This window comes from Osmerus eperlanus, chromosome 28, assembly GCF_963692335.1.
Source record: "Osmerus eperlanus chromosome 28, fOsmEpe2.1, whole genome shotgun sequence".
NCBI lineage: Eukaryota > Metazoa > Chordata > Actinopteri > Osmeriformes > Osmeridae > Osmerus > Osmerus eperlanus.
The window spans coordinates 3,601,767-3,615,009 of NC_085045.1; the positions used below are offsets into that span (position 1 = coordinate 3,601,767).

The window sequence follows — 13,243 nt, forward strand, 5'->3', positions numbered from 1 at the left end:
GCTGGAGAAAGTTATGTAATGTAAGCTGTTAGTGGACATCGGATAAACAGTTGCCAATTTGGTAAGATAGTATTACATTTTTTGCCCTCAGACATTCTAGTATTGTAGAAAGCTAAATTGATACAGATGCTATGCCATTATTTCAGGAGTTATTGAGGATAATATGACTTGCTGATGATTTCAACAATGACTTATATTAGCCTCACAGCCATGTCTTTGCATTTATGGACTACTTATGCTATTTTTTTTAAAACGCTAATTTAGCATTCTCACAAATCTATATAAATAATTTGCTTAAGATTTTCATTAGTACCTCAATAGGAGAATCTTATTATATTCTCTCATTTCAGTAGTAGAACATGGGGCTAAATAACAGGGTAAGAGATGTGAAATCCTTTTAAGGACCTGCCCTCCAATTTTAATGCCTGTGTTGCTTTGAGAGACACAGTAACTTAACCAGTATTAGTGGATTGGTACAAATTCCTTATCTGAATCCTGACATAAATTATCTTAGAGACAAACATCATTAGTCTGCTGTCATGTTAATTGCCTTTTCGACTGACTACAACTGTGCATGCCTTATTTTATTTCACCAAAGAGTGTTTTTGTTGCATTTTATTTCTTTACAATACTTTGCCTACGTCACCATTTATAACACATTGATATGCCTATGTTTTTGCTGTAGTGAATTTTCCTTTGAAGTCAGGCCATTGGTGCTGTAGTGAAGAAATAATAGGTGAACAGGTGAGAGGGAAAAAAAAAAGAATCTAACATTGTCAACCCACTCAGGTTTGTGTCATGAGTAAAAACCAGAAAGGGCCCAAATGTTTCTGTGTCAAAAGTATTTCTGCTTGGATGTGAATCCGCATTTTGATCCCCAGCTGATAAAAAAAATACATAAAAACTTGGGACTTTTAATTGTGTATCTATATTTGCTATGCACCAGTTTGTAGAAACTCCAAGGGCTTGTGCAAAATTTGTTCAGTCCAGAAATGTTAGTCTAGATTTAGTTTAGGTTGGTGGTTTCAGCAGCCCTTCCTTCATTTCTAAATTGTCTTAAAGAGTCGTTTGAAATTGACCTTTTTGTTTCCTCGTGGTAGGTCTGGAAGTCTGCAGTTTCATGCTTGCGTTTAATTGTGTGTCCCTTTACCTCTGTGTCAGTACTCCAAGAATCTCTTCTCCAAGAACAAGGGGCATGTCAAACCTTCCCTGTTCCACTAGCTCATTAAACCAGTTCTACTGGTATGTCTGAAACTTTACCAGTCCCTCTACCTGTTTGACAGTTGTTTAAAAACTTGACATGTAAAGGGTGATTCAGGTTTGTGAATCCCCTCTCACTCCCTAGGTGTTGGCCCTCTTATATGCTGGTGGAATGGACAATACAGAAGTTAAGATTTTTGCTGGTCAGTTTATGGTTGTGTTTTTGGTTCGTTTGTCATTTTGTGAACAAGAAGTTCAAATATTTAATAGCCAAATAGATGCACCTTTATTCTTAAAAAAAAAAAAAAATTTTTTTAAAAAATGTAATTCATCACCAAAGTCCAAACATTGTTTTTGGCGAATCAGAAATGTTACACAATTGCGTGTGTATATAAGGTACACTGTCACTCTAATTATGTGGCAACGGTTATTGTTCATCAGAGTTTTGTTCTGATTGTAATTATGAATATGTTAGGGTTTTTAATTGTTTGCTGGTATAAAGAAGAAATGTGGCCTTTCTGCTTGGGTTGAATGGTTGTTGGTACACAGTAAAAGTAGAAGGACTTAATGGGCAGCCGGGCAGACCCAGACTGTCAGAAAGACAAATGACATGAGTTTGAGAATATGGGGTTTTTACATTTTATTTTGTATAATTTAAATAGGAGATTGGGGGCTAATCTGGAGATATTTTGAAGATAGATGGATTTATGTCTTTATTTTTCCTCAGGATTTTGTTTTACCATGATGTTTTATTGGTGTGAAGTTTTGCACTCACTGGTTTATTTGTTAACAGTATATTTTGGTCATTTATGTGTTTTGTGTTTTGATTTGAGTCCTTGTTGCCTTGATTTTGAATACATTTGTGCTTTACCATCATCCGCTTTGATGTTTCTTATTTGTTGTGCTTGTTCACTTCATTGCACGGTACATTGTTTTCCCCCTAACATCTTGGTGTGCTTAATTCCCAACCTTACATTAGTTCACCTCAAATAAGAACCAAAGACTTGCTGTCATGTTGCCTAGTCTTGAATTTATTTGATTATGTTCTCTAGCATTGTCCCCCACAGTGGTATAGAAAAAACTACACATGGGAAAGTAAATCACACCATATGACTATTGTGTGAGTGTGTGAGAGACAAAGCGATCAAGGTCGATAAGGAATCCTACTCTACTTATTGATTTAATTCACCCATGAGGGCTACAGGCAGCAGAAAGTGGACTGAAAGCATTTGAGATGCCCTGTCCTTTCTGAGTTGTGGCTCTTAATAGTGGAACATCTTCATAGTGGGAACTGCTGATAAATGCTCTCTTTTTAATAAATGTGCTATTTTATCTAACTGTGTTTGTTGTGATTTGCTGAATGGATTCCCCTTTGGCTCCTGGGCCTGAGGCATCACCTGACAATCAGACCCAGCTTTTGTCCAAGTGGCAGTATGTTAGTTTCAACCACTAGTTCCAACCGCCAACAACTGATTGTATTGTAGGCCTACTAGTAAGGCCTGCTCAACAGGAATGCCAAACCCATCCTATAATTTTCTACCATGAGCAAATTCTGCTCAAAAACCATTGAAAAACGTAATATCATTATCCGTATCCAAAAGTGGGGTGAACATAATCAAAGTCTTGCCTCTTTTCTACGTTCTCAGCTAAGATGAGTTGCTTTATACTTTCTCTGTGCTTAGTTTCAGGCTGGCTCCCTTCTTGTGAGTGCACTCCTGGTAACTATGGCAACTCAGAGCGTTTACAGGCACACTTGTCCCAAGCTTCGTCATAGAGACGCTATACGCCATCTTGAAGCTATCACTAAAGCTAGTAGCCAGAAAGCGCAGATACCTGTACATTATTATCAACGCAGTCACTCAAAATAACCATAGCTAGCAACTAGTTAACTAGGCTAGCTGAAATGAGCGGCCTTAACTCTCGAAACAAGACAGCTGCCACAGTCAAAGCACCAACAGACACAGATATCGGTCCAGCTGCAAATTCGAGGGAACGTAAGGTTGGTGGAAGTATGCTAAAGAGGCTCACATCGCGACGAAATCAAGCTGAAAAGAGGCCTGTTGTTACAGAGGATGAACTCAGGGCGCTTGGAAAAGACATCACACCAGACCAAGTCCTGGGTCTGCGGAATGTCACTCAGGGTATGTGACTTACTGGAATATTAAGTACTAGCTAGCTAGATCTGTCTGTTTAGTTCTATCCAGTCCATCGTCAACAGCTACTTCAGTAGCTAAAGACGAGCTACTGTCTGTAGATAAGTTAGTTAGCCTAGCAACAGTACTATTAGCTGATTGACTGCTATATTACCTGGGCATTATTGTCAACTATATTGTGTTGCTGCTGTAGATTTAAGAAAGCAATTCTAGTGTTTTAACTATCTAAATACGTAACAGCATAGCGAGATCTAATCATCTAAAACTAGTATGTTTGCTAGGTACTTATACTAGCTCTAATAGGTTATATTCGCTCGCTTAACGTGAGCTGTATTGTGTCTTGCACATACGTAACTGTAGCATGCATTTCTCTCTTCCAGATTATCTTTGTAAACCAGAAGACAATGTCTACAATATTGACTTCACACGTTTCAAGATCCGAGATCTTGAGACAGGGACGGTGCTCTTTGAGATTGCAAAACCTCACAACTGTGGTAATGTTAACTGTCCGCTATTCTTTTTATGTAATTGTCAGTGCAGTAAATGCATGTTGGGACTCCATTTAACTTTTATAGGTCTTGGGAAAAGTTAATGGTGTAAAATACGTCAAAATATATTTTATATACTCAATAAGCCATGCATATGGATGATAACCAAACCAAATTATATTTATTTGAGTTCCAGCATCCAGTCTTGTGTAAATATGAAGACAGATACATTGCTTTTAGACTTTCTTAATGATCTAACCTATTATTTTTACTAGACACTGAAGAGGATGAGGAGGAGAATGGAGATGGAGACACTAGCGCTGGACGCTTTGTGCGCTATCAGTTCACACCTGCCTTTCTTAGACTGCGGACTGTTGGTGCAACGTAAGTTGGCGGAATAAAATGACTGGTTAGCAGATAGAGAGGAAGCGGGTATGTGTGACTTATGCTGTTTTTCCTGTCCAACTCTTAGAGTGGAGTTCACCGTGGGAGATCGGCCTGTTAACAGCTTTCGCATGATCGAGAGGCACTATTTCCAAGAGCGCCTTCTGAAGAACTTTGACTTTGACTTTGGCTTCTGCATCCCTAACAGCCGCAACACGTGCGAACACATATATGAGTTCCCCCAACTCCCAGAGGATCTAAGTGAGTGATAGTATTGCATCTGTCCTGGTCATCAACAAGCACATTTGTTATTTTGTTTGTAGTTTTGAGTAAGTTAGCAAGAAGTAATGTTTCTGTATATCTAAATAACTCAATCGACAACACACTCTTGTTATATTATAACTGAATTAATTATACTGCCTGTAACTTAGATAGAACAAGGTAGCAGAAGCATGATTTGCTTCTGACCGCTGTTATTTTTCTGTCTTCAATTCTCTCTAGTAAAGCGAATGGTGGAACATCCGTATGAGACCAGGTCAGACAGCTTCTACTTTGTGGACAACAAAATGATCATGCACAACAAGGCAGACTATGCCTACAATGGTGGGCAGTAATATAAGGAAAAATAGATTATTGTGTGCAATTTAACATAGGGGGATTTCCCCAGGATCTTTTGGGAACAGAAGTGTATTCTTCACAGACATTCCAATAAACTTCACTATGACCAGAAATGAAGAAACAGAACCATCTACTTTCACAAGAAGTTACACTTTCATGCCTTTCTATGTTTGGGACTCATTGGAAACCTAAGCTTATATTTTTTCATAGGATTTTTGCTTGTTTTTCTCTTTTCTCTCTCGTATCTAAGTTAATTGCCTAACATTCTGCCTTCTGTTATATGAATTGATAGCATAAGTCTGTCACCATACTGCCCTGCAGAGCATATGGTATCATTTCTCATTTTCTTTCTGTAATTTATGGACTACAAAGAAAAGGAGACCTCAGGCACATTTTCAACTCTGTACGCAGTTAACCCATTGGGTGCCACTCATTGTAATAACGTGGGTTTGTTCTCACAGGGGTGGTTATGAGTCTCCCAACAATATGTGAAGTCACGCCTCTCGTGCCTTGTATTCAGATTGCTCAACCTTAGAAGCCACCTGATTGTGTTTGAAGGAGAATTTCCCTGGTAGGTCCAACTGATCACTTTAATAGGGCTTCATTTTTTCACGAGCAAAGTTTGTCATAACCAGATTGGCGGTTTATGATAACTACCTATCTGGTATGAAATGTCCATTTACGACAACATAATATTCTCAGACTCTCCCAAGGGAAGTTGCAGAGGGTGTCGTTTTGACTGCAAGCCAAAGTATGATAATTCTAAACGCCTTTGATGAATGTGTTTCCAGGCTGCTTGCCGGGTAAGAGCATGTACCACTAAGGCTAAGGCCTTAATGCAGGGGCCTGGGTTTGATTCTTCCCTGGGGTGTTCCCCTATCCCCCTCTGCTTTCCTGTGTCTCTCCAAACTGTCTCTGAAAATAGATTGGGGGGGGGGAATAAGTTAAATATGAATGTTTTTGATATGACTTAGAGTACGTGGTGTAATTAGCATTTTCTTAACTGTTGCTGGAGGAGAAACAGTCACTTGTATACTGCTCTGATTTGCCCTTCAAAAGCATTATTTGGAAAAAGCAGAAATAACATGATTGCTACTGATTATATTATTATTGTTGAGTCTGGCCTTGTAATTTTTTTTCTGTTAAGATGGAAATCAATTGCACATTGAACCCATTTTGATCTTAAAAAATGTATTTTATGACCCAAGATATAAATGTGCACCTGAGAGACTTATGTGAGATTTCAGTCATAGTTACTGCAGCTTCTCTGCCTTTTGCTTTTTTTTCTATATAATTTTAGGAGCAATGTAATGGATTGGCATTTGATATCTGACTTCCTTGTGGTTTTGTACAGATCTGACTGGTAAGAACTAGACATTCAGTCCTATGCGCTTGTTTTAAAGATAGGGACAAATAAATAAATAATAATACATTAGATGCAATGTTTTTCTCTTTTCAGCTAATTAACACTGATTAATATTTAGTTACAAACACTTTTCTTCCACCGTGTACTTACGCCTGATATTCGTTCCACTGAAAAACTTCATTACCCATAAGCCTCAGTCAGCATACATGTGCCTTTTCGATTATCATGTTAGCTCCCATCGACAATATGGTATGTCAAGACTCAAGTAGTGAGGATGAAGATCTTGAGAAATTCAAGGAAGCCGCATGGACTTTTCAGACAGGTGGAACTAATGGCACAAACTCTTCAGGTATCTTAACAATGCCCTAAATCATGTATCGGATCTAATGTTGGCTACTGGCTAATGTTAGCTAGCCAACTTGAGCTTAGCCTTAACCAGTTGGCTAGTTCTGTACGGTACTGTCCTGTGCAGACATGCCGTTAACGAGATAATGAAGTTGGTTTGTAGTAAAAATGTGCAAGCTTGCTAGTCAACAATGTTATGTTCATGTATCTGGATTTGATAGGTGGAAAGAGCGATGAAATGCAATCACGCCGGTGAGTTTTTGCTATAAAGTTTCATCAGATCCCATAAAGTGTCAGCACCTAGTTATGTAGCTATGCTTGTCTCGTTTTCATTTCTTGTTTCCGGGTGTTTTGTCAATCACAGCGTTATTGTATCTCAACATGAGCATGATGGAAACGAGCTTCAGACGTCCCCGGAGTTCCGAGAACATGTTGCGAAGAAATTAGGATCGATGCTTGATCGGTATGTATTCTGCTGTAATGGATAAGTTACTCATCATTGTCAAGTAATCTTTACACCTGTTGAATTGTTGTTTTAATACACGCAATCGTTAACATGCAATGTGGTGCTCAGTTGTATTTCAGAGATATCTGTTGAAACAATTTCACATACAGATGCATGTGAAAGCAACGAAGAAGGTAAACTACATTAAACACACTCAATCATTGATTACACGTGGATGTTATATGCCCTAGTCATTCATTCAGTTTAATGAACTGTATTTGCTCAGTGCTCGAAGGCTTTCGGCTGTTCACCACATCCATCCCAGGGCAAGAGATGGATGAACAACCTCCTGTAAGACGTCGCCCCATCCCAAGCTCCAGGTGATGTATTTACATTCCTTTCGGCCGATTCCTTTTGTTTTTGGCGGATCAGGTCCAGTGTGCTGTGCCCCAACCCTATCCTCACTTGCGATATTTTGACTGACCGTGATTTTTTTTTAATCGGCAGTGACAGTGACAGTGAGATGGAGATGAGACTAAGAGAGGCAGCAGTTCCCGTCACAGACTTCTTCCCCCCATCATCCCTGTCTGCTGGGTTTGCGTCTGCCCTGCCGGAGTCGTCCTCCTCCCTTCTCACCATCCAGGCCACATGCACAAAGAAAAAGAAGAAGAAGAAGAAGAAAGGGGAGACAAGTCTGGAAGAACTTGTGGCAGAGGAGAACAGCCCTGTCCCAAAGAAAAAGAAAAAAGAACCACCCTCACAAGAGTGCTTGGAAGATGTTGAGGGAAAGTTGGACACTGAAAGCCCCTCGCCTAACGCTAAAACCAAAGTTGAGGCAACGAGTGTGGAGATGGAGAGCTTACAGCAGAAAGTCAAACGGAGGAGAAAAAAGAAACCCAAACAGGAAGCCGCCGATGAGTAAAATGCAGCCTTATGTGGAGGGCCTTCTGGACTCTGCACTTATTGTATGTCTGTACATATTGTTGTTTTCTTGGAGTTGTAAGATAATAATCACTTCTGTAATGTACGCATTGTATGCTGTAAGTACTTTTTCAGTTCAGATGTGCTTGCTATGTTTGCCCTCTTAAAAGTGGACTGAGTTGATGTTGTTTGATTGTTCTACCTTTATCTCATTCTATACAAAGATATGCTTTTGTAGATTAGTATAGAATGTGAGCAGGCTGTCCTAGTTATTACGGGGCAGCGGTCAACCAAATGCATTCCTTTGGTCCACTTGCTCTTAATAATGCCAGTTTCAGGTTCTCAGTTTGAGCTTTTATTACAATATATTTGCAAATTATTATTTGTGTTTGCTACTTTTTTTCTGTACTATTTAGTGAATTAAGTGCTGCAAATATTTCACATATCTTTCTAGCAGTAAGGCTGCACCCTCTAATCTGGAGAACTGGCAGTGAGTCCCTTACCATTTCCACATGAAACTGAACATACACTACAGTGGTTTCTCTGGAATTATAGCAGAGGTAGTTGTCCATCCCATGCATCTTTGTTCCATCCCACGAGGGCGTCTCGACAGTATTCACTGGGCTGTGGAGACCATCTGTGTTGGGATGTATGAGTTGATGTCTGTGGACAGAGATGAGAGCAGATGAGGCTGATGGCCCTCGGCAGGCTGAGGTGGAGGATACAGCTGTAAATTCCCAGAGGAAACTTGAAAAACAGGCAAGCCTCGTTCACATCACTGACGGGGAAGGGGAAACGAATCAAATGCACCCTTGAAGAGATGGCTGGTGTTCCGTACTGTACCTGGAACGGGCGACTGAGGCTGTAGGTGAAGGGACTCCTCCTGTGTGGATGAATCCGTCTGCTCCTCTGGGTCTGTGGTTAGGATCTAACAAGCACAGACATGCGTTAGCTGTTTCTTGACTGGGTTGTTTACGGTATCAAAGGGATGATATCTCTCACTCACACACGTCCACACAGGTTCATCAGTACCTGTCTGACCGCAGTAAGACTGGTCAGCGTCCCCAGGCTGCTGCTGTCAGTGATGACCATCGCCTGGGACAACAGACTGGACGGAGGGTATGAGGTCATGTCCGACTTGCTGTACACTGTAGTTGAGAACAGACATTCTCGTTTTCTAATGAGGTCGGCAAATTCACAAAATGATGCGGATGAATGACAAGTTCTGTCTGTTCGCTGCCTTACTGTGACATGGGAGCTGTGCCATGGTTGCCATGAAAGGACTGTGACCCATGTGCCCTGAGAACTGCTGCGCTATTGGCTGCTGACCGGAGGAATGAAGCTGCTGCTGAAAGGAGATAGGCTGAAGGGTGGTGAACCCGCTTCCCACATTGTTGATGACAGGTACGGTCTGAGATTGTGTGGAAGCCAGACCTGAGGAGGAATCAACAGAGACAGCGTTGTTCATTACAGTCTAAATATCTCCATTATGTGTTCTTATTAGACATTGCAGTTATTGGCTATTGACATGATTATACACTATTGACACTATTGTCTTTAAGGCTTTGGGATGCCACACACCTATGAGCAGAGAGGACTCCCCCAGACTCATGACACTAGGCAGAGAGGCCATGATGAGTCCTGGCGGATGGACGGACGAGGCAGAGAGACTGTGCAGAGAGGTGAGAGTGCTTACTGGGGGCAGGGAGCCGCCTCCTGATACCTGAGACGAGAGGAGTGGTACATTTTGAGCACGTTGATACAGTACGTTTGGTAAAGGGAGTCAAGTGGCTGAGCGGTTAGGGAATCGGGCTCGTAATCAGAAGGTTGCCGGTTCGATTCTTGGCCATCCAAAATTATGTTGTGTCCTTGGGCAAGGCACTTCACCCTACTTGCCTCGGGGGGAATGTCCCTGTACTTACTGTAAGTCGCTCTGGATAAGAGCGTCTGCTAAATGTAAATGTAAAGACGTATGTAGAGGACGTTCGGTCTCACTGATTTATGATGATGTCCCTCGAGGAGTGTGTGGCTGGGTTCCAGTTGGTCAGGGCTGGCCACCAGACGCCCCCCCATGCCTCTCTCTCCACTGCTCCCCCTCCCGGAGCCCAGGTTGTCACACGTCAGTTGCTGGCTGTACTTCATACCTGAGAGAGAGTCAGCCAGAGTCTGGTAACAACAGCTTCAAGCTAGAATCAAAACAAAAATGATTGACAAATTGGACCCGAGTGTTGTTTTGGGCGTTACCATGAACGGGGCTTTGAGGAAGGGTATGACTGGAGGCACTGGTTGATTGGAGGGCATAAGGGCTGTCCAGTGCCAGCTTGTGGCGAAAGGCCTCTTCTTTGCGTCGGTTGGCAAACCAGTTGTACACCCGTACCTCGGTCACCAGGTTGGAGCCCAGGCCTGCCAACTGGGAGGGAGACACTCCTCTCTGAAGACACTCAGCTCTGAGGGAGAGACGAGTCGTCAACATAACGAGGAAGTAAAAACACACTTCCAAAATATAAATAAAAAGTAACTACAGCATTGCATCTTTACCACTGTAAGTGAACATGGGGAGAGCTTGTTTCATTCGCATTTGAGGTAATATTTTTTGTGCCTTACCTATTACAATCCTCCACTAAGCCCTCTCTTTCTTCCTTGCTGGGGTTCTTCTGTCGTTCGTAGGCATGGAAAAGGATCTGCTGGGAGGCTGGTCCCCATTTGAACCTGTTCCGGCGTCCCTTCCTGACGTCTTCGCCTTGGTCTTCCCCTGAGGCGAACCCATGCCTGGCATTGGTGAACTCTGCAGCAGGTGGTCAGTAGTGTGTTATAAATCTACTCCCGTGTATGCCTCGGATTCATCTTTTACTCATCGTTACTTTGATTTTGGTTGGGCAGGGTGTGTCAAAAAACACAAACATGCTGGTAATTCATCTGTAAACACTAGTCACATACTTTAATCATCTGTTATGTCCTCTGAGAGTCTGTTCTTAGGACTGTTTATTCAGGTGAACTTTTTTCCATGAAAATGAGAACAGACATTCAAAGCACAGTACACCCTGTATCGTCACAATATAAGCGAGGCTGAAGTAGGTTTAGTGTCCACAGCAGGTGGAGTACTCACGCTGGCTAATCTCGCCCTTCTTCCTGACGTACCAGCTGTAGAGAGCAGCTCGTTTCTGGTTCTTCATGGGCGTTCCCTTGTTGAGGTGCTGGGAGAGATGGGACTGGTTTAAACCTGTGGACTCAACCACCTCTCTCTGAGGTAGGTTGTGCTGCTGCATGTAGCTTTTCACTAGCTTTGCTACACGCCACGGGTCCTCCCTGTGAAACATACCACGTTCAGAAAGTGTACACAGACAAACACATACAAAATCTGCACAGGAAGACTAACGGCAGACATGGCCAGGTATAGGGAGGGAGGGATATTGACAAAGAGAGATAAGAGGAAGAACAGCAGGGCAAAGTCCACATCTCTGGCCTGAAAATAATGGCTGAATCTTTTTAGTGCCTGCTTTAATATACACTTGATATGTGTCAGCAGACATAGTAGTATAGTTAGACATATCAAATACATTTTTGTTACATCTTTTATATAAATCTTATTATTTTTTATTTATTTCAGTAATTTGTTACTTTATTGTGTAAAGACTACGTTAAAAGTCTGTTTATAACATACATACTTTTAAGTGTACATTATCTTATTTATATATATTTGGTGAAGCATGTAGCATAAATGTTATAAAATGTGGTCTTTTGTCTGTAGAAACGTCAGTTTATACAGTGTGTAAACGTAGACACACAGTCAATAGCACACACAGGTAGTGTTTTTCTGTTAATCTTAACCCAGGCATGTCGCTTATTCATTAAGGAGATAGAAATGGCCAGAGAACAATGGCGGGGTGGGTAATTAGTAACTAGGAAAGGAGGAACCCTCCTTTAAATTCGCCTCAGAGGCCGACAGAGATCGCAGAGAGAGGTAGCAGGAGTAGGAGGGAGGAAGGGGGGAGAGGGGGCACCAGACTTCAGAAGTACCCAAGGAGAAAGGAATAGATGGGATGTTACCAGGTAGAACCGAATTGTTTCTACGGAGCCATACTTGCGGTGAGGAAGTTGAGCTGAAAGGGTGGAAAAACCAAAAGGAAGTAGAAAATTGAAAAAGAGTGGAAAAGGCACAAAGGAGAGGAGTCATTTCTGTAGGCAGCGCCGACCGTTGAAAGCAAAAGATTGCATGACGAAGGACAGCAAAGTTGAGGATTTAGGACAGAGGTAAATGACTTGTGTCTTGTACAGGAGAGGACGAGGTAAGACAAACTCACTGTAGCAGCTGGTCCACTTCAGCTCTCTGTCTGGCTGCTTCCTCAGGAGGGAGCCTCTCCAACTCCCTGAATATAGGGGGCGGAAAATCCATTTCTCCCTCTTCCGAGCTTTCCCCATCTCCCTTGTCCCCCTTTTCTGCCCCAGTATTGACTCTTTCTTGCTCCAGTTCCCCCAGAGCCTGGATGAGGACCTCCCGGGACAGTCCTGAGCCCAGCAGGGCCCAGATGAGCTGCTCCTGGAGTGCAGACAGATGGCCGGGCTTGGGCTTGGCTCCCCCGCCTCTCTCCTCTCCCTCCATTACTGCAGTCCTGATGATCCTTGCCCCGCTAACGCTGAGACAGGTTTCAAACAAATACACACTGTCTTACACGCGTATACGCACACAAACACACATCGCAGTTATACACTCACGCATAAAGACAGAGCACCCTGCTCTTAGCTTCATTACGCTTTTTTCTCTCTTCGACTTAATAGAGGATATGCTTTCATTTTCTTCTGTTTGTCTTTCCTCCCTCGCTGTGTTCTGAGCCGTCTGGTGTCAGCACTGTACCTGCTGTTTTCCTCTCAAAGGTCATTTTTTTTTACCTTCCTCCCCTTCACCCCCTCCTCCACATACGCTCTCTGTGAACTTTGTCCTCATCTACCTCGATCCCTAACAGTGAGTGAAATGCAGTCAAAAGGAAAACATGAAATTAAACTACAAGTTTGGGAATGTTGCTGTGAGACATGCACAGTCATTCAGAATACAGTACAACATGCCAAGGCCACACATCCAGAAGAGAAGTACTGTTTGTGAATATGGAGACATGTATTTTATACTTCTTTACATCATAAATGTCATAATATTTGTATATTTCTTTTATAACATTTATTTTTGTATTCCTCAGTGACAAAAATTAATGTACATAATGTATTAAGATACAAAACGCCTAAAACAATTCTTATATTATATTTGGTAAATTAACTACTTTGTTTAACACTGCATGTTGACCCAAAGGATGTTGAACGTGAAGTTTTATGA

At 41.9% G+C, this 13,243-nt stretch overlaps 3 protein-coding genes across 4 annotated transcripts; 2 read left to right on the forward strand and 1 right to left on the reverse strand.

The window, feature by feature from the left end:
- Window positions 1–2,980: 2,980 nt before the first annotated feature.
- Window positions 2,981–6,278, forward strand: unc119.1 (unc-119 homolog 1). The gene is made up of 5 exons (XM_062454703.1): window positions 2,981–3,341; window positions 3,734–3,847; window positions 4,117–4,225; window positions 4,314–4,486; window positions 4,727–6,278. The coding sequence occupies exons 1-5, from the start codon at window positions 3,104–3,106 to the stop codon at window positions 4,837–4,839; spliced, it is 747 nt and encodes a 248-aa protein (XP_062310687.1). The 5' UTR covers window positions 2,981–3,103; the 3' UTR covers window positions 4,840–6,278.
- Window positions 6,279–6,390: 112 nt separating this feature from the next.
- Window positions 6,391–8,103, forward strand: c28h12orf43 (chromosome 28 C12orf43 homolog). 2 transcript variants are annotated; one of them, XM_062454565.1, is made up of 6 exons: window positions 6,391–6,558; window positions 6,776–6,806; window positions 6,919–7,017; window positions 7,129–7,193; window positions 7,286–7,379; window positions 7,513–8,103. In XM_062454565.1, exons 1-6 carry the CDS (start codon window positions 6,435–6,437, stop codon window positions 7,919–7,921), a joined length of 822 nt encoding a protein of 273 aa, XP_062310549.1. In that variant the 5' UTR covers window positions 6,391–6,434; the 3' UTR covers window positions 7,922–8,103. The 2 variants fall into 2 exon arrangements, with proteins under 2 accessions (XP_062310549.1, XP_062310548.1); XM_062454564.1 differs by having other exon boundaries at window positions 6,392–6,558; window positions 7,507–8,103.
- A 192-nt stretch (window positions 8,104–8,295) lies between these two features.
- On the reverse strand, window positions 8,296–12,787 carry hnf1a (HNF1 homeobox a). Its single transcript, XM_062454563.1, has 10 exons — window positions 12,222–12,787; window positions 11,027–11,226; window positions 10,525–10,705; window positions 10,165–10,367; window positions 9,916–10,064; window positions 9,502–9,643; window positions 9,166–9,354; window positions 8,953–9,068; window positions 8,764–8,848; window positions 8,296–8,583 (listed from the first exon to the last, which is right to left on the reverse strand). The coding sequence occupies exons 1-10, from the start codon at window positions 12,518–12,520 to the stop codon at window positions 8,537–8,539; spliced, it is 1,611 nt and encodes a 536-aa protein (XP_062310547.1). The 5' UTR covers window positions 12,521–12,787; the 3' UTR covers window positions 8,296–8,536.
- Window positions 12,788–13,243: the final 456 nt, after the last annotated feature.